The 25,239-nt window shown below is 44.9% G+C and overlaps 1 protein-coding gene across 1 annotated transcript in view; it reads left to right on the top strand.

The window, feature by feature from the left end:
* LOC120998035 (cytochrome P450 2J5-like) overlaps positions 1–25,239 on the top strand; it is a 270,926-nt gene that overhangs the window by 112,743 nt on the left and 132,944 nt on the right. Inside the window, exon 4 of the mRNA XM_040428475.1 lies at positions 13,018–13,167. Coding sequence (XP_040284409.1) covers positions 13,018–13,167 — 150 coding nt within the window. The remainder of the gene's footprint in view (positions 1–13,017; positions 13,168–25,239) is intronic.

Genomic DNA, 25,239 nt, shown 5'->3' with positions numbered 1-25,239 from the left:
AGCTGTTCGGTAAGCTTGAGAAATGCGAATTTCACCGATCCCAGGTAACCTTCTTAGGTTACATCATTTCCGCTGAGGGGTTCTCCATGGATCCTGAGAAGGTTTCGGCTGTCTTACAGTGGCCCCAGCCCAGTGGTCTTCGTTCCCTGCAGCGCTTTTTGGGCTTCGCCAATTATTATCGGAAGTTCATCAGGGACTTTTCCATGCTGGCCAAGCCTCTCACGGATCTGACCAGGAAGGGCAGTAATTCCCAGGTCTGGCCGCTCGAGGCCATCCGAGCTTTTGAGGCCCTAAAGTCCGCCTTTGTGTCGGCTCCGATTCTGTCGCATCCCAACCCTGGGTTGCCCTTTGTCCTCGAGGTGGACGCGTCTGAGACGGGAGTAGGCGCCCTTCTGTCTCAGCGTAGAACACCAGAGGGTCCTCTGCTTCCCTGTGGGTTTTACTCCCGGAAACTGTCTTCCGCGGAGTGCAACTATGAGATTGGTGACAGGGAGTTATTGGCCATCGTGCAGGCCCTTAAAGAATGGAGGCACTTGCTCGAGGGTTCGGTGGTTCCGGTTCTCATCCTGACGGACCACAAGAATGTTTTAGTGTTTCCATAGTCTGAGTTTTTTTATTTTTTTGGACGATTGTCTTAGGTAGGATATAATTTTTTGCGGGATGAGATGACGGTTTGATTGTCACTATTTTGGGGTGCATATGACTTTTTGATCGCTTGCTATTGCACTCTTTGTGATGTAAGGTGACAAAAAATTGCTTTTTTTTGGTACTGTTTCTATTTTTTTTCTTATGACGTTTATCTGAGGGGTTGGGTCATGTGATAATTTTATAGAGCTGGTTGTTATGGACAAGGCGATACCTAATATGTCTCCTTTTTTATTTATTTCACTTTAACACAATAATAGCATTTTTTAAACAGAAAAATATGTTTTAATGTCTCCATGTTCTGAAAGCTATAGTTTTTTTTTACTTTTTTCTTATGTAGGGGCTCATTTTTTGCAGAATTAGGTGACTGTTTTATTGGTACCATTTTGTGGGACATACGCTTTTTTGATCACTTAGTGTTGCACTTTTTGTGATGTAAGGTGACAAAAATGGCTTTTTTGACACTGTTTTTATTTTTTATTTTTTATGGTGTTTATCGGGCAGGGTGGATCATGTGATATGTTTATAGAGCCTGCCGTCACGGACGCGGCAATACAAAATACAGTTAAGTCTATTTTATTTATTTTTTCCTATTTTTTATATTTTTTTATTACTTAATTGGAGAATTTATTTTTTCATGTGAAACCTTTTTTTTTTTTTTATTATTATTTTTTTTTATGAAACCCTTTTTTATTTTTTTAAATTTTTTATTTTATTTTACACTTTGTGTCCCCCATAAGGTCAATCAAGACCTCTGGGGGACATTTGACTTAAATTATTTATTTTTTCACTATTGATTTCTCCTGTAACTGGGGCTGACATAGTAGCCCCAAGTTACAGGGGAAATACACCCCCCAGACAGGCTGTACAGCACTGTACTTTAGGTAGGTGACTTTCCAAGTCGGTGCTATGGTCAACGATATCGTCCAGGTACGCCGAAGTGTATCGACGATGTGGACGGAGTACAATATCCATTAGCCTTTGAAATGTGGCGGGAGCGCCTTGTAGCCCAAAGGGTAATACCTTGTACTGATACAGCCCCTCTGGCGTGACGAAAGCCGTTTTTTCTTTGGCAGCCTCCGTCAAGGGTACCTGCCAGTACCCTTTGGTGAGGTCCAACACAGAAAAATACCGGACTTGGCCCAACTATTCAATAAGCTCATCCACTTGGGGCATGGGATACGCGTCAAACTTGGACACCTCATTAAGTTTGTGGAAGTCATTACAGAACTGCAATGTCCCGTCTGGCTTGGGTATTAATACTATCGGACTGGCCCACTGACTTTTTGACTCCTCGATGACACCCAGCTGGCAGCATTAGCTGCACTTCTCCCGTGATGGCTTGTCGCCGAGCCTCGGGTACCCGGTACGGTTTTAACCGGACTTTTGCCTGAGGCTCAGTGATACTGTCATGCCGGATTACGGACGTGCATCCAGGGAGGTCTGAGAACACACCCGTGTTCCGACTAATGAACTCCCTGGCTTCCTGAGCCTGTTTAGAGGAGAGGCTGTCAGCAATTTTCACTGTGGCAGCCGCTTCCCCTGCTTCAGACTGAGGGGCCGAAACCGCCTCCCCTAGGAACCCTGAATGTGGGATGTCTTCCGTACAGGTTTCCCTTTCCTTCCATGGCTTGAGCAGATTCACATGGTACACCTGCTGCAGCTTTCACCTCCCTGGCTGGTGTACTTTGTAATCTACCTCTCCAATTTTCTCAAGTACCTCGTAGGGCCCCTGCCACCTAGCTAGGAACTTACTGTCTACAGTCAGTACCAGAACCAACACCCGATCACCCGGGTTAAAGTTTCGGACCCGAGCCTGTCGATTATAGACCCTACTCTAGGCTCGCTGTGCTGCCTCCATATGCTCCCTAACCAGAGGTAACACTGTTTCCATCTGTCCCTGCATCTGGGTGACGTACTCAACAACACTTTTGTGTAGGTGGCTGTTCCCACGCCTCTTTGCCGACGTCCAACAAACCGCGAGGGTGTCTGCCGTATAGCAGTTCAAAGGGCGAGAACCCGTTAGAGGCCTGGGGCACTTGTCGTATTGCGAGCATGAGAGGGCAGAAGAAGGTCCCAGTCCCTACCATCCTTAGACACCACTCTTTTCAACATATTTTTTAATGTCTGGTTATATTGCTCTACCAGGCCATCCGTTTGCGGATGATACAAGGATGTCCGTAACTGTTTTATGTGGAGCAACTTACAGAGTTCCCTCATGACCTTGGACATTAACGGGGTCCCTTGGTCAGTTAGAACTTCCTTAGGCAGACCCACTCGAGAAAACATCTCCATTAACTCCTTAGCTATGAGTTTGGCTGAAGTATGATTCAGTGGCACCGCCTCAGGGTACCGCGTGGCGTAGTCGAGGATGACCAGGATGTGCTGGTGCCCTCTAGCTGACTTTGGTACTGGGCCTATGAGATCCATAGCGATCCGCTCGAATGGAACCTCAATAATCGGGAGAGGGACCAGGGGAGGGGACTACGGAAATGTGGCTGGGGGCTGGTTATCTGGCAGGTTAAGCAAGACTTGCAATACTCTTCTACCTCTCTGAACACACTGGGCCAGTAGAACCGCTGTAGAATCTGGTCCTGCGTTTTCTGCTGGCCCAGGTGTCCCCCAAGAACATGTTGGTGGGCTAAATCCAACACGAACTTGTGATTTGCCTTGGGCACCACCAGCTGCTCAATATGCTAACCCCGTAGTTTATTTACTCGGTACAGCATCTCCTGTTGAACCACAAAACGGGGCAACATAGACTCGGCCCCTGGTTGTTGCGGCTCACCCTTTAACCACTACTACATTTTCCCAGGCTCGAGATAGAGTCGGGTCCTGGTGCTGTGCTGTACCAAAATTATCTCCGGAGACGTTGAGGTCTGCTAACTCCGGATCTGGCGGCAAGTCCTCCACATCTCCTACCATCACACTTAGTGGGGTTGTCTCCCCCTCCTCCACCGAAGTGGCGGTCACCGCTACCGCTCGCCCTTCGGACTCAGGTTCCCAGGGTTCTGGTCTCCCTCCTGAGCCGGGCCACTCTGCTAGGGTTACATCTGTCTCATGTGTATTGGTGACTCTCGCCTCAGGCCACAGTGACGGGAAACTGGGGAAGTCTCGCCCAATTATTAATTCATAATGTAGCCCTGTGGCGACAGCCACCTCATGAGTCCACCTGCCGGCCACCGTTGATAGACAGACCAATGCTTTAGGATAGTCCTTAAGTCCCCATGGATACAGACAGCGCCGACCTTTCGGCCAGTATACTCGGCAGGCCGCACCAGGGCAGCTCTTACCAGGGACACCAGGCTTCCTGAATCCAGCAGTGCCACCTCCAGAGTGTCCCCCACTTCCACCTGGCCCAGGTGGCTATTGTCCATAGTCTCGGAGGTTCCTGTGGCACACAACTTTATGGCATATAATGAGTGGCAGTCGGCCCTTACGTGTACAGGCTCCTGACAACGCCAGCAGACCACCGGGGTTGGATCTGCAGGGGGTACGTCCCGGGTGGGTCTATCTGGCACCGGCCGCCGGGTCTGGGGTGGAGATTTCCGGGGTTTGACTGGCCCCCTCCCAATAGAACCCCCCGGTAGATTTCTGGTGGCCTCATAGCGCTTGACCAGGTCGACCATCTCCAAGGCATTACACGGAGACACCTGGCCGATCCAGTGCTGGAGAGAGTACGGCAAAGCCCTCCAGAACACATCCGCCAGCAGACGGTCCAGCATAGCAGTGGGAGTCAAAATGTCAGGCTGCAGCCATTTTTAATATAATAATAGCAAAGACAGGTGCACTCTGCAGACTTACTAAACCCTCAAACTGATGATAAAATTGAGAGATTAGCCAACATATCCCACTAGGGGCACATGTCTGAGCCCGAGCACCATGCCAAGGTTTCTCAAGTAGCTCTGGTCCTAACACTCACCTACCTGAGCCATATGGGCAATACCAGGAGCCAGTGGGCAGATTACAGGAGCGTAAAGGTCCGACTCACAGACAACTCACCAGTTACCTCCAGCATGAAACCATGCTAGCAATGGGAGGAGGGAGGAGTCTGCGAGTCCCACTCAAGACCAGCTAATAAGGCCCAGGCCTTGCAGGTGCACCTAAATGTAGCCTGTGGATGGAAAACAGGCTCATTTAAATTGGAGTTTATACACCTCCAGGTATCTCTATATCCAAACAAATGGTGTGGTGTTAAACAGGCAGGAAGTGCTCAAACCCATATGCAGTTGTGCATGTATATACAGGGGAGCAAATCCTGCACTTGTGGCCCATTGCTAATAGCGATCCCCAGCAAAAATGCATACAGTGGAGGATGCCCGCGGCGGACCACAAGTACCACAATAGACATCCTACACAAGATAGCAATTATGTGGATGTAATAATCAATATAACAATATAGTAATAGCAAACACTCTGCAGACTTACTAAATCCTTAAACTGATGATAAAATTGAGAGATTAGCCAACATATCCCAAATCCGATTTAATTACTGAGAGACACGCCTCCTCACTAGGGATGAGTGAATCGACTTCGTATGAAACATCTGAAGTCAATTCGCATAAAACTTTGTTTCAATACTGTACGGAGCGAGCACTCCGTACAGTATTAGAATGCATTGGCTGGGGTTCGGTTCCAAGGTAATAACTTCGGCTCATCTGAGCCAATACATTCTAATACTGTACGGAGCGCTCGCTCCGTACAGTATTGAAACAAAGTTTTATGTGAATCGACTTTGGATGTTTCATCCGAAGTCGATTCGCTCATCCCTACTCTTCACTCTGAAGCCTAATGCAGGCATGCAGTGTGAAGGACTGCCCCTCCGTCTTCCTGTCTTCCTAGCCAGAGACAGACAAGCCATAGCAACTGTCTTTTAAGGGAGCAGTGGAAAGGGACAGAGGACATTAATGAAAGCTATTATTATAAGGTAATTACAGATCTTTTGACAATCATTGACAGACTAACTCAGGTATACATGCCTAGCTCTAATAAACTAGCAAAAAATAATATATATGACACAGTTACCCTTTAACCCCTTACGGACACATGACGTACCGGTACGGCATGGTTCCCGAGTCCTTAAGGACACATGACGTACCGGTACGTCATGTGTTGTTCCGATCACCGGTGGGCGGTGATCGGAACAAGGTGCCTGCTCAAATCATTGAGCAGGCACTTCGGCTAAATGCGCGGGGGGGTCCCGTGACCCCCCGTGTCGGCGATCGCCGCACCTGTGGTTTGCGGCTTTTACCTGGTGCGGCGGTGGTGCCATCGGGTCCCCATGGGGCTGTGGGGGGGACCCGATGGCATTGAAGGCAGTACGATGCCTCCCTGAGGCATCTGCGCTGCCTTCCGGTGAAGGGCCTGTGAGATCCAGCCCCCTGGATCTCACAGGCCCCGGAAGCTGTATGAGTAATACACACAGTATTAATCATACAGCCAATGCATTCCAATACAGAAGTATTGGAATGCATTGTAAAGGAATATACCCCCAAAATTTCAAGTCCCAAAGTGGGACAAAAAATAAAGTGAAAAAAAAAGTTTCAAAAATAAAGCTTTCCCCCCAAAAAATTAAAAGTTTCAAGTAAAAATAAACAAAAACGTCATTTTCCCCAAATAAAGTAAAAAAAAATTGATAAAAAATAGGGGGAAAAAAAGTATACATATTAGGTATCGCCGCGTCCATATCGACCGGCTCTATAAACATATCACATGACCTAAACCCTCAGATGAACAGCATAATAAATAAAAAATAAAAACTCTGCTAAATAAACAATTTTTTTGTCACCTTACATCACAAAAAGTGCAACAGCAAGCGATCAAAAAGGCGTTTGCCCACCAAAATAGTACCAATCTAACCGTCACCTCATCCCGCAAAAAATGAGCCCCTACCTGAGATAAAATTTTTAAAACTATGGCTCAGAATATGGAGACACTAATACATCATCTTTTTTGTTTGAAAAAATCTGTTATTGTGTAAAACTTACATAAATAAAAAAAAAAGTATACATATTTGGTATCGCCGCGTTCGAATCAACCGGCTCTATAAAAATATCACATGACCTAACCTCTCAGATGAACACCGTAAAAAATAAAAAAATAAAAACTGTGCTAAATAAACCTTTTTTTGTCACCTTACATCACAAAAAGTGTAATGGCAAGCGATCAAAAAGTCATATGCACCCCAAAATAGTGCCAATCAAACCGTCATCTCATCCCACAAAAAATGAGACCCTACCTAAGATAATCGCCCAAAAACTGAAAAAACTATGGCTCTCAGAATATGGAGACAATAAAACATGATTTTTTTTTGTTTCAAAAATTATATTATTGTGTAAAACTTACATAAATAAAAAAAAAAGTATACATATTAGGTATCGCCGCGTCCATATCGACCGGCTTTATAAAAATAACACATGACCTAACCCCTCAGATGAACACCGTAAAAAAATTTAAATAAAAACTGTGCTAAATAAACCATTTTTTGTCACCTTACATCACAAAAAGTGTAATAGCAAGCGATCAAAGAGGTCACACGCACCCCAAAATAGTGCCAATAAAACTGTCATCTCATCCCGCAAAAATCATACCCTACCCAAGGTAATCGCCCAAAAACTGAAAAAATTATGACTCTCAGACTATGGAAACACTAAAACATGATTTTTTTTGCTTCAAAAATTAAATCATTGTGTAAAACTTACATTAAAAAAAAGTATACATATTAGGTATCGCCGCATCCGTGACAACCTGGTCTATAAAAATATCACATGATCTAACCTGTCAGATGAATGTTGTAAATAACAAAAAATAAAAACAGTGCTAAAACAGCTATTTCTTGTTATCTTGCCTCTCAAAAAGTGTAATATAGAGCAACCAAAAATCATATGTACCCTAAACTAGTACCAACAATACTGCCACCCTACAACGTAGTTTCCAAAATGGGGCCACTTTTTTGGAGTTTCTACTCTAGGGGTGCATCAGGGGGGCTTCAAATGGGACATGGTGTCAAAAAAAACAGTCCAGCAAAATCTGCCTTCCAAAAACCGTATGGCCTTCCTTTCCTTCTGCGCCCTGCCGTGTGCCCGTACAGCGGTTTACGACCACATATGGGGTGTTTCTGTAAACTACAGAATCAGGGCCATAAATATTGAGTTTTGTTTGGCTGTTAACCCTTGCTTTGTAACTGGGAAAAATGGATTAAAATGGAGAATTTGCCAAAAAATTGAAATTCTGAAATTTCATCTCCACTTGCCAATAACTCTTGTGGAACACCTAAAGGGTTAACGACGTTTGTAAAATCTGTTTTGAATACCTTGAGGGGTGTAGTTTCTTAGATGGGGTCACTTTTTTTTTGGAGTTTCTACTCTAGGGTTGCATCAGGGGGGCTTCAAATGGGACATGGTGTCAAAAAAAACAGTCCAGCAAAATCTGCCTTCCAAAAACCGTATCGCATTCCTTTCCTTCTGCACCCTTCCGTGTGCCCGTACAGCGGTTTACGACCACATATGGGGTGTTTCTGTAAACTACAGAATCAGGGCCATAAATATTGAGTTTGGTTTGGCAGTTAACCCTTGCTTTGTAACTGGAAAAAAATTATTAAAATGGAAAATCTGCCAAAAAAGTGAAATTTTGAAATTGTATCTCCTATTTCCATTAATTCTTGTGGAACACCTAAAGGGTTAACAAAGTTTGTAAAATCTGTTTTGAATACCTTGAGGGGTGTAGTTTATAGAATGGGGTCATTTTTGGGTGGTTTCTATTATGTAAGCCTCGCAAAGTGACTTCAGACTTGAACTGGTCCCTAAAAATTGGGTGTTTGAAAATGTCTGAAAAATTTCAAGATTTGCTTCTAAACTTCTAAGCCTTGTAACATCCCCAAAAAATAAAATATCATTCCCAAAATAATCCAAACATGAAGTAGACATATGGGAAATGTAGAGTAATAACTATTTTTGGAGGTATTACTATGTATTATAGAAGTAGAGAAATTGAAACTTGGAAATTTGCAATTTTTTACTAATTTTTGGTAAATTTGGTATTTTTTTATAAATAAAAATGATTTTTTTTTACTTCATTTTACCAGTGTCATAAAGTACAATATGTGACGAAAAAACAATCTCAGAATGGCCTGGATAAGTCAAAGCGTTTTTAAATTAACAGCACTTAAAGTGACAATGGTCAGATTTGCAAAAAATGGCCAGAAGGTGAAATAGGGCCGAGTCCTTAAGGGGTTAATGTTTTCTCTCAGAGGTTGTAGATTCCTCACAGGCTGCAGTCAGTCTCCTAAACTCCTTCTCTCACACTGGCTGCTGCCAGACTGGTCTTTAAACCTGCAAAAACAAGCCAAAAGGGACAGGTCTGGCCTGTATCCACGGCAATACCACTAACAGGCTGCCAGTTTTTAACTATTTACTACCTATACATAGCATTTTGGGATTACACATTGCATAATAACTATGTATTACTGCAGAGCCAGGGACACAAAGTGAGCATTGTAAAATTTTAGCAGCAGTCAATTTTGATCTCAGTGGGAGGAGATTGAGTTTAGCTTGCACTTATATTAGACTCATATGCTATCACACTCTTGAGTTGAACTTACACAATATTAATTTTAATATCAGCCCAACAGGTCTAAGAGATCTTTTTAATTACTTAACTTACCATTACGTCACTGGCATGTGTCCTCCCAGGTCCGTCACCATACTATTATGGCATTTTCCTCAGTCACAGTACCCATGCAATCAGCTGCAGGATCACAGCTGTAATACACAGCTAGGCTCCTGCAGCAACAGCTACAGTAGGATCATACAAGCAGGAAATTAGATCTTAGCTATTTAAACCCTTACTGTAGATGTTGCGGAAAATAGAAACTGTGACACCTAAGTGGTTTAACAGAGGGAGGGTGCTACCTCTATCACTTCAATGGTCCCTCCGCTGCACAATGACATGGTATCGATGGCTTGTCCATCAACCTGCAGGATAACAGGCTGAACTGGATAGACAGTTGTCTTTTTTCAACCTTATAAACTACTAGCAGAAGGACCCGGCTTTGCACGGGTATATTTCCACTATTTTCATTTAATGGTTGTGTGTGTCGTTATAAGATAGACAATCTCCCCCATAACAGTGACCTCTACCTCACCCTGTCTCCTTAACAGTGACCTCCATAGCACCCCACCCCTCAACACTGACCCCCACAGTGTCCCAACCCCTTAAAATGTGACCTCCACAGTGCCACGCTCCCTTAACATTAACCTCCACAGCACCCCACCCCCTTAACAGTGACCTCCACAGTGCCCTGCGCCCATAACAGTGACCTCCACAGCGACGCCCCTTTAAAAGTCACCTTCACAGTACCCTGCCTCCTTAACAGTGACCTCAACAGTACCCTGCCCCCTTAACAGAGACCTTCACTGTACCTGTTCCTTTAACAGTGACTTCCACAGTACCCCGCTCCCTTAACAGTGACCTCCACAGCACTGCTGTCACGAATAATGGGGAGGGACACCAGAATAACAACAGATGGGGAAAGACAAAGAACTAGGCCTCAAGGCTAGGGAGAGGGGAACGGTCACCTCCTAGGAAACCCCTAAACCTGGCCCTGACTTCTGTCAGTATTTATAGACCCTGAATGTGGGAAAATACATATGCCAGAACCTAAACCCTAGGAGCCCTGAAATGCCCTAAGGTAGTGACAGGGAATGAGACAACTGGTTCCTTCCCAGGTGAATGAACCAGCGTCTCCCTGAGGCCTAGTAACAACAAGCACAAGGGAACAACCAAATACAAAGAGCAGTACAACTTATCTTATAGAAAATGGATCAGCAGAAACACAGGAAGGGTCCACACACCAACTCTTCCAAATCCAAGCAGAGAATATCAACCGCATGGATTGAAGTGTGAGATCAAACTAAATAGGGAATGCAGTAATGACCACAAGCTGCACCTGACAAGAGGTGTGGTCATTACCAAACAACAATACTGAGAATAAAGAGACTGTCAGTTAACCCCACATGCAGCCAATCTCCCGGATCTTCTAACCTCTGACACGGGAGGTACAGTGACAACTGCCCGTTTAACAGTCACCTTTACAGTCCCTCACCCCCTTAACAGTGACCTCCGAAGCACCTGCCCCCTTAACAGGGACCTCCACCATTCCCTGCCCCCTTAACAGAGACCTCCACACCTAGCAAAATAGAAGCTGAACTGTGATTGGTTGCTATATACAACCTGATGAATTTCCAGACTAACTGCCACAACAGCTAACAGACTCCTGTAGTTTGGCGGTTAGGTTACTAAGAGTATTTTTGGGCAAATAATTGGAAAGCACAGGGTGAAAATTTCCACTCAAAACATAGTCTATGACGTTCCCCCTAGTCACAGGAGGCGGATGTGCAAAATTTCGTGATTTTGAATGCAACGGTGCGGAATACTTTAGCGGACATACACACATGCATATATACACTCAGCTTTATATATTAGATGTTACTATGGTACTATGTTAATGCTGTTTCTGTGCAACATTGAAATGTATTAACTCCGTGTAGCCAAACTTCATATCGCACAAAGTTGCGCCAGTCTTCAGTGAATTACTATGGTATTCTTATCTGCGTATTGAAAAACATTTAAAAAAAGGAATCCGAAGTGGGTACCAAAGTCCACTTTGGGTTCCAATTTTAAATAGTTTTTAAATACGCAAGTGTAAAGTCCGCCTAAGTTATGTAGTGGCCGGTCAGCGCAGCAGGGACAAAGACTGGCGTCTAAATCGCTGGTCTTCATAAATGTCCTCCAAAGTGTCTAATTGTGCAACAGAAACAAAACATAGCATTCAGGATGGCCCCTGCTGGTCACAAGCAGTTGTCTGGGGGAAAAAAAAACTGTATCCAGCTCATATTGTAAAACCTTGTGACAGATCCTCATTAAAACCTTATGGGGCTGATGCTCAGCCTCAATTTCTGCTAACAAGTCACTTTTTGCATGCTCAAATCCTGCCCCTCTGGCTTGACCGAAAAGAACATCATTACAAGCCATGAGGAAATTAACACGGCAATGGTGCACATGTGAGATTTCGGCCCAGCTTTTAATGACATTCCTTGTCCTCAGGGACTTTAATCAAGCCAGTAAGGGCATGATTTGGCGGTGGAGACCTGACCTTTTCCAGCTGAGCAGGTATCTATTTACATGATTTGCAGAAGGGTCTCGACGTTATCTTTTTTTTTTTCATAATGAGGCACCACTTTGGATTCATAAGAACATTTGTTGGCTACTAGATGAGCAGAACTGTCACGTGTTGGAGGCTGTTTAGGTGGTACATACCTTTTGACAGGTCAAATACAAGTTACAATCTCCAGATCTTGACTCGTGTTCTGACATGCCTTCATGTTCTAAATACTTATCTACCTGCTAGATCTTGAACTACATGACCTCTCTTCTGGTGGTTAACCTCAATTCTGTGGTCTTCTTGTGTCGTATACATTGCTGCTGCATTCAGCACACTGACCTGTCTCCATCACTATTAGCTGCCGTCTTGTTGTCTGCTGACTGAACACACAGCTTCCAGCCTCCAGGTACTAAGATCCATATAATCGGTGCAAACATTGAACAAGGAATAAGGCAAATTAATATGAAGTAAATAGTATTAGGAATGCAATAATGAGCTATAATATGTGATGTAATTCAAGGTCAATGCAAGACACTTTTCATGTATAGTAGATAGGAAAACATATGAATAGTATCTCTACATGTAACCTGTGAAATTGTTTTCAAAGATGAACATATGTTTGATGGCTATGTACACCTTTGGAGGCAATTTTTACGATTCCATGTTACTCATTTTTGGCAAAATTTTTTTTTTTCAATTGGCCTTCATTAAAAATATTGAGCTGTTCTGTCACAAATGGTTAACTCTTTTTCTAGCTGTGTGACTGGTATGTTCATTTTCATTTTGTGAGGATAATCTAATCCTTATCTCTAAACTACTGAGAGGTCATAAACACTTATTTAATCCACATTCTTATCAGTAAGATAAGAACTGAACTATAATGAGTGTTTATAAGGGCAGAGATAAGAAGTCCATCTGCTCCTGGTCTGATGGAAAAGACAGAAAATCCAAAAGATGCTTCTAATCTAGAGCATGTCAGCTCTGTACAGAAAAAAAGGACACCATATTTTTAATAAAGAGCAATTAAAAAATATATTTTTAGCTCAAAATGCGTACCATGCAATAATAAAAATTGCCCCCAAAGGTGTACATTGTCTTTAAATTAAACTATTGGCCTCAAAGTTTCTGGAACTAGAATGCTATTGGATAAAGGTACCAGCACACAGAACAATCTAAAAATATTTTTTCTCTGGGTTATGATTTGATCAAAGGAATCATTTTCTCCAATGGGCACAACTGGAAGCTGCAGAGACGTCTTGGCCTTAAGATTCTGCGCAACCTGGGCTTGGGTAAGAAGAATCTGGAGTGGAGAATCAAAGGAGAAGCTCATAATCTTGTGGACATGTTTTTATCTCAGAAAGGTAATTCACTGAATATTTCTCTAATCTATGTAATAGGAATACATTTTTCAAATGTATCTGATTTCTTTTTAAATATACATGGATTTTAAATTATTTCCATTATTTAAATAGCATTCAATATTGAATTTATGGCACCAGAGACACACAAAAGGGTGCACAAAGGGGTCTGGTTCGAGTTAGCCAAATATTTTAATTTATGGTAAAACATTATTTGCTGCAACACGAATAATGATCAAAAATTGTGAATAACAGAAAAAGTAAAATATGCATACATTCATATAATTGTGTGTAACAGGAAATACATATATACAGTCGCATAGCGTGGGAGGGACTGGAGGCGGTTGCCCTGGGTGTCAAACCAGGGGGTGCTCAGTAGCCTGACATGACGACCCTGCATCATTAGAGCAGGTCAGAGCCTTAGAAAGTTAAAGGACCTGGTCTTGACCTGACAATGGTGTAGTTAATAGATTCGAAGTGTGCAGCTGGTGGACCTGTGATGACATCATGGAAAGTCCTTCACCCCCTGAATATGGAATAAATGCAGGATTGAGACTAAAATGCAATGGGTAAAAGGAGGTCCTCTGTTACAAAAAGATTATGAGTTTTTTTGCATCTGAGATTAACCCAGCTCAAATTACCTTTTTGGATCTTGTCATTAAGAAAGCGGATGATGGCAAGATCTAAATCAACTTGTTTCACGAAAAAACTGCGACAAACGTTTTTTTACATTGGGATAGCTGTCACCCCTTCCCTCCTAAAAGAGGGATTCCCAAAGGGCAGTATCTTCGTGTTTGTCGCAACTGATCTTCTATCACAGATTTTAAAGCAAAAGCTAGGGACCTTGAGAGTAGGTTTCTCAGGAGTGAATATCCTCGTAAGATTCTCACGTCTGCATACCAACACTCATTGGCTTGTACACGAGAGTCTCTTCTCATTCCCAGAGATAAGCAAATTGATGATTAACAGATTTGTCTGATTGAGACCTATGACGCGGCCAACGGACCGATTCAGGATATCTTGCGGAGACACTGGGCATCCTGAAAATGGACACTAATGTTGCACATTTGGTGGGGGATTGTCCAGCTATCACCTATCGTAGAGGATGCAATTTAAAAGACCGTCTGGTTCATTTTTTTTTTTTTCAGACACCGATCTCTAAGACCTGGTTGACAAACTCTAAACCAGGCACTTTCAGATGTAGTAGTTATGTGGCATGTGACTCCATTAAATTGGGTTGTATGTTTGTCAGCACAACCACTTCAAAATCCTATAACATCAGATGCTTCATCAATTGTACATCCGCCAGTTTGGTATATTTGGCGACCTGTGTGTGTGGTTTGCAATATGTCGGGAAAACCACCCATGAATTTCGCTGGAGAATTGTCGAGCATCTGAATGACATCAGGAAAAATGCTGATTCCCCGATCGCACGTCACATTCATTTACATTATTTTGGTGACGTACGATCTATCCTGTTTCAGGGTATTGAGATTGTGAGACTGTCTCCCAGGGGGGGGCAACTTTGACCAACATGTTCTCCAAAAAGAGGCCCAGAAGACATTTAGGCTGGGCACAGTTCGCCCTTCCTTAACTTAACGATCATATTTCCTATGTATGTTTTATTCAGTAGTTACAACCGCTCTTGGGTCTCATTATGATGAATGCATTGGACAGTATGCAGCTACCACATACATTCCATTTATAGTTTAGTCCCATTTTCATATTTAGGCTCCTAATATTTACCTATTGAGCCCAGTAGTTATTTTTCATTGGGATCTATTATTATTATTTTTATGTCAGCAGTTCTGCCTATGTCCTTTTGTTATATTATGTTTCCATGGGCGTCCGCAGAAATTTTTCCAGGGGGGGGGGCATAATTTTATTGACATCCATGCCCTGTTGTTTCTGAGAATGTAATGAAGGGGAGGAGGGGCATATTCATTATCACAAAGTATAATAATGCATGAGCTGTGCAACGTGATGGAAAAGCTTAAATGGATATTATAAGTGCCAGGAATACAAAGTTGTATCCACATTGTCATATGTAACTTACAAGCAGATGGTCTGCAGAATACCAGGCCTACCTGGTGTATTACCCCTTCATATACCACCTGCCTGCCTGGTCACCCTGACCAGGCGGGCAGGCGGTATATGATTGAAGGGGCAATACTGGCTGGTATATGGACAGCAGAGATGGCATCCTCTGGGCAGTACTGTCTATGGTCATCCTTCTCCAGCACCCTGACTGCCACCTGCTTGGCCTGGCTCTCATGGCACTTCACTGCCTGCTGCTTGGCTATCAGTGACTCACCCCCCACCTAACACTCAGGGTCAGGGAGTGACTCCGTAGTCACACTGTGACACTGACTGACTGTCACTCACTGATAGCCAAGCAGGTGGCAGTCAGGGTGCTTGTTAAGGATGAATTGACCATAGACAGTACTGCCCAGAGGATGCCATATCTGCTGTCCATATAATACCAGTATTGCACCTTCATATACCGCCTGGTCACCCCACACCTAACACTCAGGGAGTACTCATCAATAAAAACAATAATAGGTTTAATTGTGGCTGGCCCACACATCTGGTTCATCAATCAGTTTGGAGATTTAATTTGTGGACGTTCATACAGAAGAAACTGTATATTGTGTGGCACAGTGTATGCTATATGTTTATAACAAATATATTTTACATGAAAACTTACAATTACTTGGTTTTGCCCTTCATAATAAGGATTTGGAGAAGTGGCAGAGGGATAGCAGAGCAGGGAGAGGCTGGTGCTGCTACTAGGGGGTCATACCATGGGGGAGTAATAAAGCCCACCATAATGCCCCCCCAGTAGAACTAATTCTCCTTATATTAGACAGTGCAAAAAATACCCCCTTGTAATGCCCCCAATTGAGCTAATGTTCCCATAGTGCCACCATAATGTACCAGTATAAAATACCCCTATATAGTGCCCCCAGTAAATGCCGCATAGTGCTCCTCTCCCCCCTTCCTCCTAGTGCCCCCATAATGTACCAGTATAAAATGCCCCTATATAGTGCCCCAGTAGATGCCCTCAGTGTCCCCCATAATTTGCAAGCATAAAATACCCCTTCTTAGTGCCCCCAGTAGATGACCCCATAGTATTCCTCTCCCCCTTCCCCATAGTACCCACCATAATGTGTCCCAGTATAAAATACTACTGTACAGAGCCCTCCATATAACATACTACTTCTTTGTGCCTCGCCCTCAGTAGATGCCCCTATAGTGCCCACCAATAATGTGTTGGCAAGAAGTGCCCCCATAGTGCCCCCCAATAATGTGCCAGTAAGAAGTGACCCCATAGTGCAACCTAATAATGTGCCAGTAAAAAGTGCCCCCAATGATGCCCCCCCGGGCCCCGGCCTTAATGTCACATTTCTCCCCCTCCATGTCATGTGACCCGTCATCACCCCCTTCTTTTTACATCACCCCCTTCGCTCCACATTATTTCTCCCCCCCTCCATCATGGCAGCACACTTCCCACCCGGAACCCTCCACCCCCCCCCCTGAATGGCACATTTCTTCCCCTCAGGCCCCTCCATGGGCCAGTGTCAGCAGCACATCTCTCCTCCCCCCCCCCCCCTCCCCAGGCACATTTCTCCCACTCCATCTCATGGGCCAGACCAGTGGCAGACATGGGATCCATCATCCACCATGTCATCATGATCCATCCACTTGTTGTTATGTTATCTTTCTTTTTCTTTGTACAATATAAATTCCTGTAATAACGTTAACTTACTTCTGTGACTGTTGGAATAGGAAACTTGGAACTTGATGTTGGAACCGTTACCGAACTTGGCTCAGGGTCAGTGACAGGCAGGCTCTACTGGGGGCGGAGCTCACTGGCAACATCACGTGAAGACGTGCCTGTGCTGTGCGGCAGCTGCGAGCCTGTGGCACGCTCCAGCAGCCACTGTCTGCAGAGTCTAGAGAAAGGCAGGCCAGGCAGCGGAGCTCAGAGTGGCCGCGGGCCCCGCCCCCTCCTCACTCTTTCAGGCCGGGCGTGCGCTTTCACTCAGTGCTGTTGTTAGTCGGCCGACCGCAACAAAATAGGAGTAACTTAAGTAGTACTGGGTTAGTTTGCGGCGGGCCAGGGGGGGGGGGCACTTGCCCCCCCTTGCCCCCTCCTGCGGACTCCCATGTATGTTTCATTGATTTTAATAGTGGCCCCAGCAGTGTCTCTAATCTTGTCTTTTGTAGAGTTGAGCGGACACCTGGATGTTCAGGTTCGACGGGTTCGGCCGAACTTCGGAAAAAAGTTTGAGTTCGGAACCCGAACTTGACCCAAACTTGAACCCGAACCCCATTGAAGTCAATGGGGACCCGAACTTTTGAGCACTAAAATGGCTGTAAAAATGTCATGGAAAGGGCTAGAGGGCTGCAAATGGCGTCAAAATGTGGTTAAGAGCATGGCAAGTGCTCTGCAAACAAATGTGGATAGGGAAATTACTTTAAATAACATAAAATACATTAAAAAAATATATAATAATCTTGATCTAGGAGGACCAGGTCCATATGGAGTAGGAGGTTGAGGAGGCGGTGGATGTGGCGGTGTAGGTGGAAGCGGCGGTGGAGGAGGAGGTAGCCTACACTGGTTTTTGGTTTTAAATTTTATTTTTAAAATTAGGATACACCCCAAAACATTGGGAAATATAACCTGTGATAACCCCCTCCAGTCGTGCTAAACACACGTTCAGACAATACACTGGCTGCAGGGCAGGCCAGCACCTCCAAGGGGTAAAGGGCAAGCTCAGGCCATGTGCCCAATTTGGAGACCCAGAAGTTGCAGGGGCTGACCCCTGTCAGTCAGTTCGTGTAGGTGTGTGCACACATACTGCCCCACCATGTCGCACGTCCCCTTGATGTTCACGATCCAATTTGATATCTGCTCTATCAACTTTCAAAGTTCTTTTATGCGCCTACCATGGTGATCACGGGTGGCGGGGAATCAGGGATCATGGAAGAAATTATTAAAGCATAAAAGTGTGACAACTTTTCAAAGTTTAAGCATTGAATGTAAGGATGTGGTGCGCATTAATTACTGAATAATTTATTACATTTTATTCCCTGTCACCTATGCATAGCAGGTGTTTATTCACGTTTAAAATTGTATAATGTCAACCCAAGAATGTAACAGAAAAATTATTGAAATTTATTAAGCTGTCAACTAGGCAGAGGAGGGGTATATTACACCCAAAAATTTGTGAATTTCCCCAAAAAATGTAACTGACAATTTTTTTATTTTTTTTTTACCGTTCCACTAGGTATTGCAGTGGTACTATACACACCAAAATTGGTTAATTTCACCCAAAAAAGTAAATGACAATTTTCTTTTTTGTTTAACCTGTCTACTAGGTATAGCAGTGGTACTATACACCCAAAAACTTGTTAATTTCACCATAAAATGTAGCTGACAATTTTATTTTTATTTTTTACCGTTCCACTAGGTATAGCAGTGGTATTATACACCCAAAAATTGGTGAATTTCACCAGAAAATGTTAATGACAAAGTAGTGAAATGATATAAAATAAAACACGTACAAAAAAAAAAAATGGATTTATGAGGTGGAGTTCCATATGGAGTAGGAGTTTGAGGAGGCGGTGGACGTAGCGGAGTAGGTGGAAGCGGCGGTGGAGGAGGACAAGATAGCCAACACAGGTTTTTGGTTTTAATTTAATTTTGTAAAATTAAGGTACACTCCAAAAGAGTGTGAAATATCCAAAATACAAACATGAGCAATTCCGCTGCAGTATAAAAATGGCTGCTAAGTGCCGGTATACATGTCTATTCTGCAAAAGGTACGGACAAGTCCTGAGGGATTCATGCCTGGTTAATTTTAATGAACGTGAGCTTGTCCACATTGGCTGTGGACAGGCGGCTGCGCTTGTCTGTGATGACGCCCCCTGCCGTGCTAAACACACGTTCAGATAATACACTGGCTGCAGGGCAGGCCAGCACCTCCAAGGCGTAAAGGGAAAGCTCAGGCCATGTGCCCAATTTGGAGACCCAGAAGTTGAAGGGGGCAGACCCGTCATTTAGTACGTGTAGACGTCTGCACACATACTGCTCCACCATGTTGGTGAAATGCTGCCTCCTGCTAAGACGTTCCATATCCGCTGGTGGTGCTGGTTGTTGTGGCGTGCTGACAAAGCTTTTCAACATTTCGGCCATGCTAACCCTGCTTTCTGAGGTGCTGGCGGTGCCCCAGCTGCATTGGCGAACTCTTCCTCGTCCTCTGCCTTTGCCTTGTGCTTCCACTGTGCCCCCAGTTACGCTGCTGCACTAACAGGCGAGCAGCAGCAGGGTGAGAACGCCGAAAGCGCGCACAGACGGCCCACACTTTATGCATCAGCTCTGACATATAGGGGAAATTTTTAAGGAATCTCTGCACCACCAAATTCAGCACATGCGCCAGGCAAGGGATGTGCGTCAAACCGGCTAGTCCCAGAGCTGCTACGAGATTTCGCACATTATCGCACACAACCAGGCCAGGCTTGAGGCTGACTGGCACAAACCACTCATCGGTCTGTTGTTCAAGGCCCGTCCACAGCTCCTGCGCGGTGTGGGGTTTGTCCCCCAAACAGATAAGTTTTAAAACTGCCTGCTGTTGTTTACCCCTGGCTGTGCTGAAGTTGGTGGTGAAGGTGTTACGCTGACCGGATGAGGAGCTGGTAGAGGATGAGGAAGCAGAGTAGGAGGAGGAAGCAACAGGAGGCAAACTGAAGCGCCCTGCAATCCTCGGTGGTGGAAGGACATGCGCCAAACTGCTATCCGCCTCAGGCCCAGCCGCCACTGCATTTACCCAGTGTGCTGTTATGGAGATATAACGACCCTGACCGTACTTACTGGTCCACGTATCCGTAGTCAGGTGCACCTTGCCACAGATGGCGTTGCGCAGTGCACACCTGATTTTGTCCCCTACTTGGTTGTGCAGGGCAGAGATGGCTCACCTGGAAAAGTTGTGGTGGCTGGGCACGACGTACTATGGGACAGCCACTGCCATAAGGCCTTTAAAACTATCCGTCTCCACCAGACGGAATGACAGCATTTCAAAGGCTAGTAATTTAGAAATGCTGGCATTCAGGGCTAGCGATCGCGGGTGGGTAGGGAGGTACTTCCTCTTCCTCTCCAGCGTTTGGGAGATGGAGAGCTGAACGCTTCCGTGGGACATTGTGGAAATGCTTGGTGACCCAGGTGTTGGTGTTGCCTGAAGATCCTCTGTTTGCGGGGTGGCAGGTGGCACTGTCACTCCAGAGGTGGATGTTACCCCTGGGATTATGACATATATAGAATATTACCTCCTTTTGGCAATTTACTGGTAGATGTACATTAGCTCCCTTTTTAGGTTTAAGCCAACCGGGACTCTACTGTTTGTTTAAACTGAATATCCAGAACGCCTCACGTAGGAGGAGTTTTTTGCGGTGGTCTCCACCTCTTGGGGGTGCGAACACCCTCTCAATTGCAAAAGCATTGAAGCTTTTCACCCTACGGGCATGCATTTGCACAAAATGTCTTGCTGCATTGGAGATGTTCAATGCGTTTGGATTACTGATATAATTCAGATGCTCCAAGAGCCGATTTCTAAATTTACGCATTGTACTCCCAATATACATCAAGTCACATTCGGTGCAACGGATAATATAAACCACCCCTGTAGTGTTACAATTGATATAACTTTTGATTGGAAAACTGCAGGAGTGGTCCGAATTTTCAAAGGATTGTAAGGGAGTCACATAGTTGCAGGTTTTGCATGGATTGCCCCCGCACCTTGTGAACCCCTTATAACTGAGCCAGTTCTGTTTTTTGTTGGTACCCTGTCTATTGGAAGTGAATAGAGATGGAGACAGGGAGCATGACAATGTAGCAGCCCTCCTAGGTACTATTCTGCAACCAGATTTTAATGCATTATATAGGATGTCGTCGTCATATAAAATCGGCAAACATCCCTTAATCACAGAACAAATTTTATTAAATTCCTTGCTGTACATTATGGATAAAATCGGAATATTATCCTGCTCTCTGTCTCCATGTACCATCATATCCCTTCCTGAATTTCTGGATTTTCTTCCTTCCTTTCCAGACCCAAAAAGCATGTCAAATCTGTTTTTCTGCATCGCAATGTTTTTACCCCTCAGCAACATCCAATTCGGGTAGTTTCTCGCTTTTAACCTCTTATCCACTATACTAAATTCCTCCTCCAGGTATATTGGTAAACTGCAATTTCTCGCAGTCCGTATGTATTCTCCCACAGGGATCGCTTTTATGGTATGTAAGGGATGATGGCTTTTGGCATTCAGAATCGAATTTCCTGCCATTTTTTTCCTATATGTTCGGGTGTGCACAATCTCATCTGGACAGCCATGGAGTGTCAGGTCCAAAAAGTCAACACTGGATTAATTCACTATGCAAGTAAAGCGCAAATTATAATCATTGGCATTTAAATAGGCCTGGAGGTCCGGGACGGCAGATACATCGCCCGCCCTATTCAAATACAACCGGGACATTGGATATTGAGTCTGGTGCATCCATCCCCCCCATATCATCTGAAAGTGGGGATAATAAAGCATCATTTTATAAAAAATACAAATCAGATAAGGATAAAAGGAATGCGGTAGGCGTTACAAAAAACGCAGAACCAGAGCAGGACGGAAGCACCAGGCAGCAACACCCAAGATCAACCCAACTTCAGACAAAACACAAGTAATGCAGGATTATTTAAATGTGTTTAATCTGTCTAATATTGCATTGAGTAGCGAACAGGAGTATGTGTTGTCATTAGGCCTGAATTTTGCGCCATCAACACATTTTGACATGTTTGCCACCATACTAGACATCAATAAGTTTGTTCGGAATCTAACAGTGTCCCGGCATTTCCATGATATCCCTGCTCCTGCTGATCCCCCGCTGATACAGCCAGAGACCCATAAAGAGAATATATATAAGGATCTATTGTTCAAAGAACAAGTGTCACTGTGTTGTCTTGCGGGGCTCCAGCAGGAATAAGGAATCATGGAACTAGCGAAACCAGGGAGAAAATTGCAGACTCGCAATCCTCAATTTTATCCAATAATGTCACGCACCGGTAGCATGAATATATTCCATTAGGTACTGGAAAAAGAGCTGGGAAGATTACAACTAGAGAGTAATAATGTTAGAGGCTCTGACAATTTAACCCGCTCTCAGATCCAGGCCCTCACGGAATTGCAAAAGTGCGACAAAATTGTAATTAAAATGGCCGACAAGGGGGGGGGGGGGGGGGGCGGTTATCGTCTTGGACAGTGTGGTATACAATAGTCAAATGCAGGATATGTTATCAGACGCATCAACGTACAAAAAATTAGCTAAAGACCCACTTAATGAGTATAATATTGAATACATGACATTGATACATAAGGGCCGAGATATAGGTCTATTTAATGAGACGAAGTTCAGATATTTGTGCGTTGATGCGCCTGTGACTCCTATAATGCATGCCCTGCCTAAGATCCACAAGGATGTCCACCCCCCCCCCCCCCTTGCGCCCAATAGTGTCGGGTATGGGATCCCTGACTGAGTGCCTGGGCAATTGGCTGGATAACATCTTGCAGCCACTGGTCAGACGCACACCAGGCTTTCTAAAAGACACGGCTGACGTGCTAAGAGCTATGTACAGTCTTAAATGGGAAAAAAATTACAAATGGATTGCGGCTGATGTAATTGCATTGTATCCCTCTATTCCCCACAGGGTCGCGTTGCTAGCCATGGAGTGTCACCTCCACAGATATACGGGATTTAATTCCAGATTTATAGATTATGTATGTGAGGTTGCAGATTTTTTGTTAACACATAATTATTTTATGTTCGATGGTGCCCACTATCTACAAACACGTGGAGTGTCAATGGGGGCGAAATTCTCGCCCTCATTGGCTAATTTAACTATGGCATACTGGGAAGAAAAATACATTTATAGTGTGAATAACCCGTTTTGGTCTGGATTGGTCTGGTACGGCAGATACATCGATGACCTGCTCATGATTTGGGCGGGCGTTGTATCTGCCGTCCCGGACCTCCAGGCCTATTTAAATGCCAATGATTATAATTTGCGCTTTACTTGCATAGTGAATGAATCCAGTATTGACTTTTTGGACCTGACACTCCATGGCTGTCTGTAATGATCGACGTCACGCACAGGGAGGATAAAAGGGAAAGCCCTGCCCAAGGGAGAGGGAAAGGTGGTGACCGCTAACTCACCTTGCGGCTGGCACCTGACTGCCCTGACGTCCCTAGACGGGTTCCTCACCCGTGCAGCGATCACGTGCCTAAACCCTGGCTTTCCCTAAAATGAGCCCTAGATAGTGAACGGGCCGGTGGGATCGCTAGTCCGCACCACTATCACTAAGAGGGAAACACCAGGGAGAGGACAGACAAAACAGACAAACACATACACCCAGGTGGGCGATCACAATAGACCACAAAGGTCCAACAGGGATCCGGAGGGTAGCGTTCTGGACCAACTACCAGAGAACGCAGCAACACAGCTCCAGAAGGTCAGAATAGATGTCCAGGCAGGAAGCTCTATCTCTGGCAACCAGAGAAGTGTGAGAGAGGAATATAAGGAGGTTTGGGAGTGCTGGACAAGGAACAGCTGAGGAGAAAGAGCTACGGATCCCTGAGTGAGCCAAAAGGGTTTGCAAAGCAAACCCAGAAAGCTACCATAAGGAAAACAGCCCTATCTTAAATAGAGCGTGCAGCCAACCGCTGCGACTTCCTGACCCCGGGTATAACGGAGTCAGGCGTGGTTCTCGATACCCTCGTGACACTGTCCAGATGAGATTGTGCACACCCGAACATATAGGAAAAAAAATTCAGGAAATTCGATTCTGAATGCCAAAAGCCATCATCCCTTATATACAGTGATGGACTGGCCATCGGGAGTACCGGGAGAATCCCGGTGGGCCGATCGAATTATGGGCCGGCCAGGGCCGCCATCAGGGGGGTAAAGCTCCAGTAACAGCAGGCAGTGTGGGGGCGGCGCTCACTCACTGACGTCACACGCCTGCTCCTCCCACTAGGCGGCGCAGGCGCGTGACGTCAGTGAGTGAGCGCTGCCGCCCGCACTTGTTACTGGAGGCTGGAGGCGGGAGCTGAATGTAAGGTAGTAAAGAGATGAGCGCTGTGTTAAAATTAAAGTTACTGTCTGCAGCCTGCAGGATACCGATTTATTAATGTATACTACTGTGAGTGGCGGGGAGGGGGATCTATGGATGACGGCACTGTTATAGGGAGGGGGATCCGTGGGTGGCACTGTTATGGGGGGGGGTCTGTCATGTGGATGACACTTATGGGGGGGGGGGGTCTGTGGATGACACTTATGGGGGGGATCTGTGGATGGCACCATTATGGAGGGGGATCTGTGGATGACACTGTTATGGAGGGGATCTGTGGATGACACTGTTATGGGGGGATCTGTGGATGACACTATTATGGGGGGATCTGTGGATGACTGTTATGGGGGGGATCTGTGGATGGCACTGTTATGGAGGGTATCTGTGAATGGCACTGTTATGGAGGGGTATCTGTGGATGACACATAGCATAAGATGCTATATACGGTATGTGTCATCCACAGATCCCCCTCTATAACAGTGCCATCCACAGATCCCCTCCATAACAGTGCCATCCACAGATCCCCTCCATAACAGTGCCATCCACAGATCCTCTCCATAACAGTGCCATCCACAGATCCCCTCCATAACAGTGCCATCCACAGATCCCCTCCATAACAGTGCCATCCACAGATCCCCTCCATAAAAGTGCCATTCACAGATCCCCTCCATAGCAGTGCCATTCACAGATCCCCTCCATAACAGCGCCATTCACAGACGACCCCCCATAAGTGTCATCCACAGACCCCCCCATAAGTGTCATCCACAGACCCCCCCCCCCATAAGTGTCATCCACAGACCCCCCCCCATAAGTGTCATCCACAGATCCCCCCATAAGTAAAACCTGTTTATACTTACAGTGGAATGTTTTTACTTATGTTTTTTTTTGAGTGTGTTTGGG

This window comes from Bufo bufo, chromosome 4 (assembly GCF_905171765.1).
Source record: "Bufo bufo chromosome 4, aBufBuf1.1, whole genome shotgun sequence".
NCBI classification, from domain to species: domain Eukaryota; kingdom Metazoa; phylum Chordata; class Amphibia; order Anura; family Bufonidae; genus Bufo; species Bufo bufo.
The sequence above is the reverse complement of the archived record's forward strand: the minus strand, read 5'-3'. Positions and strand labels throughout refer to the sequence as shown.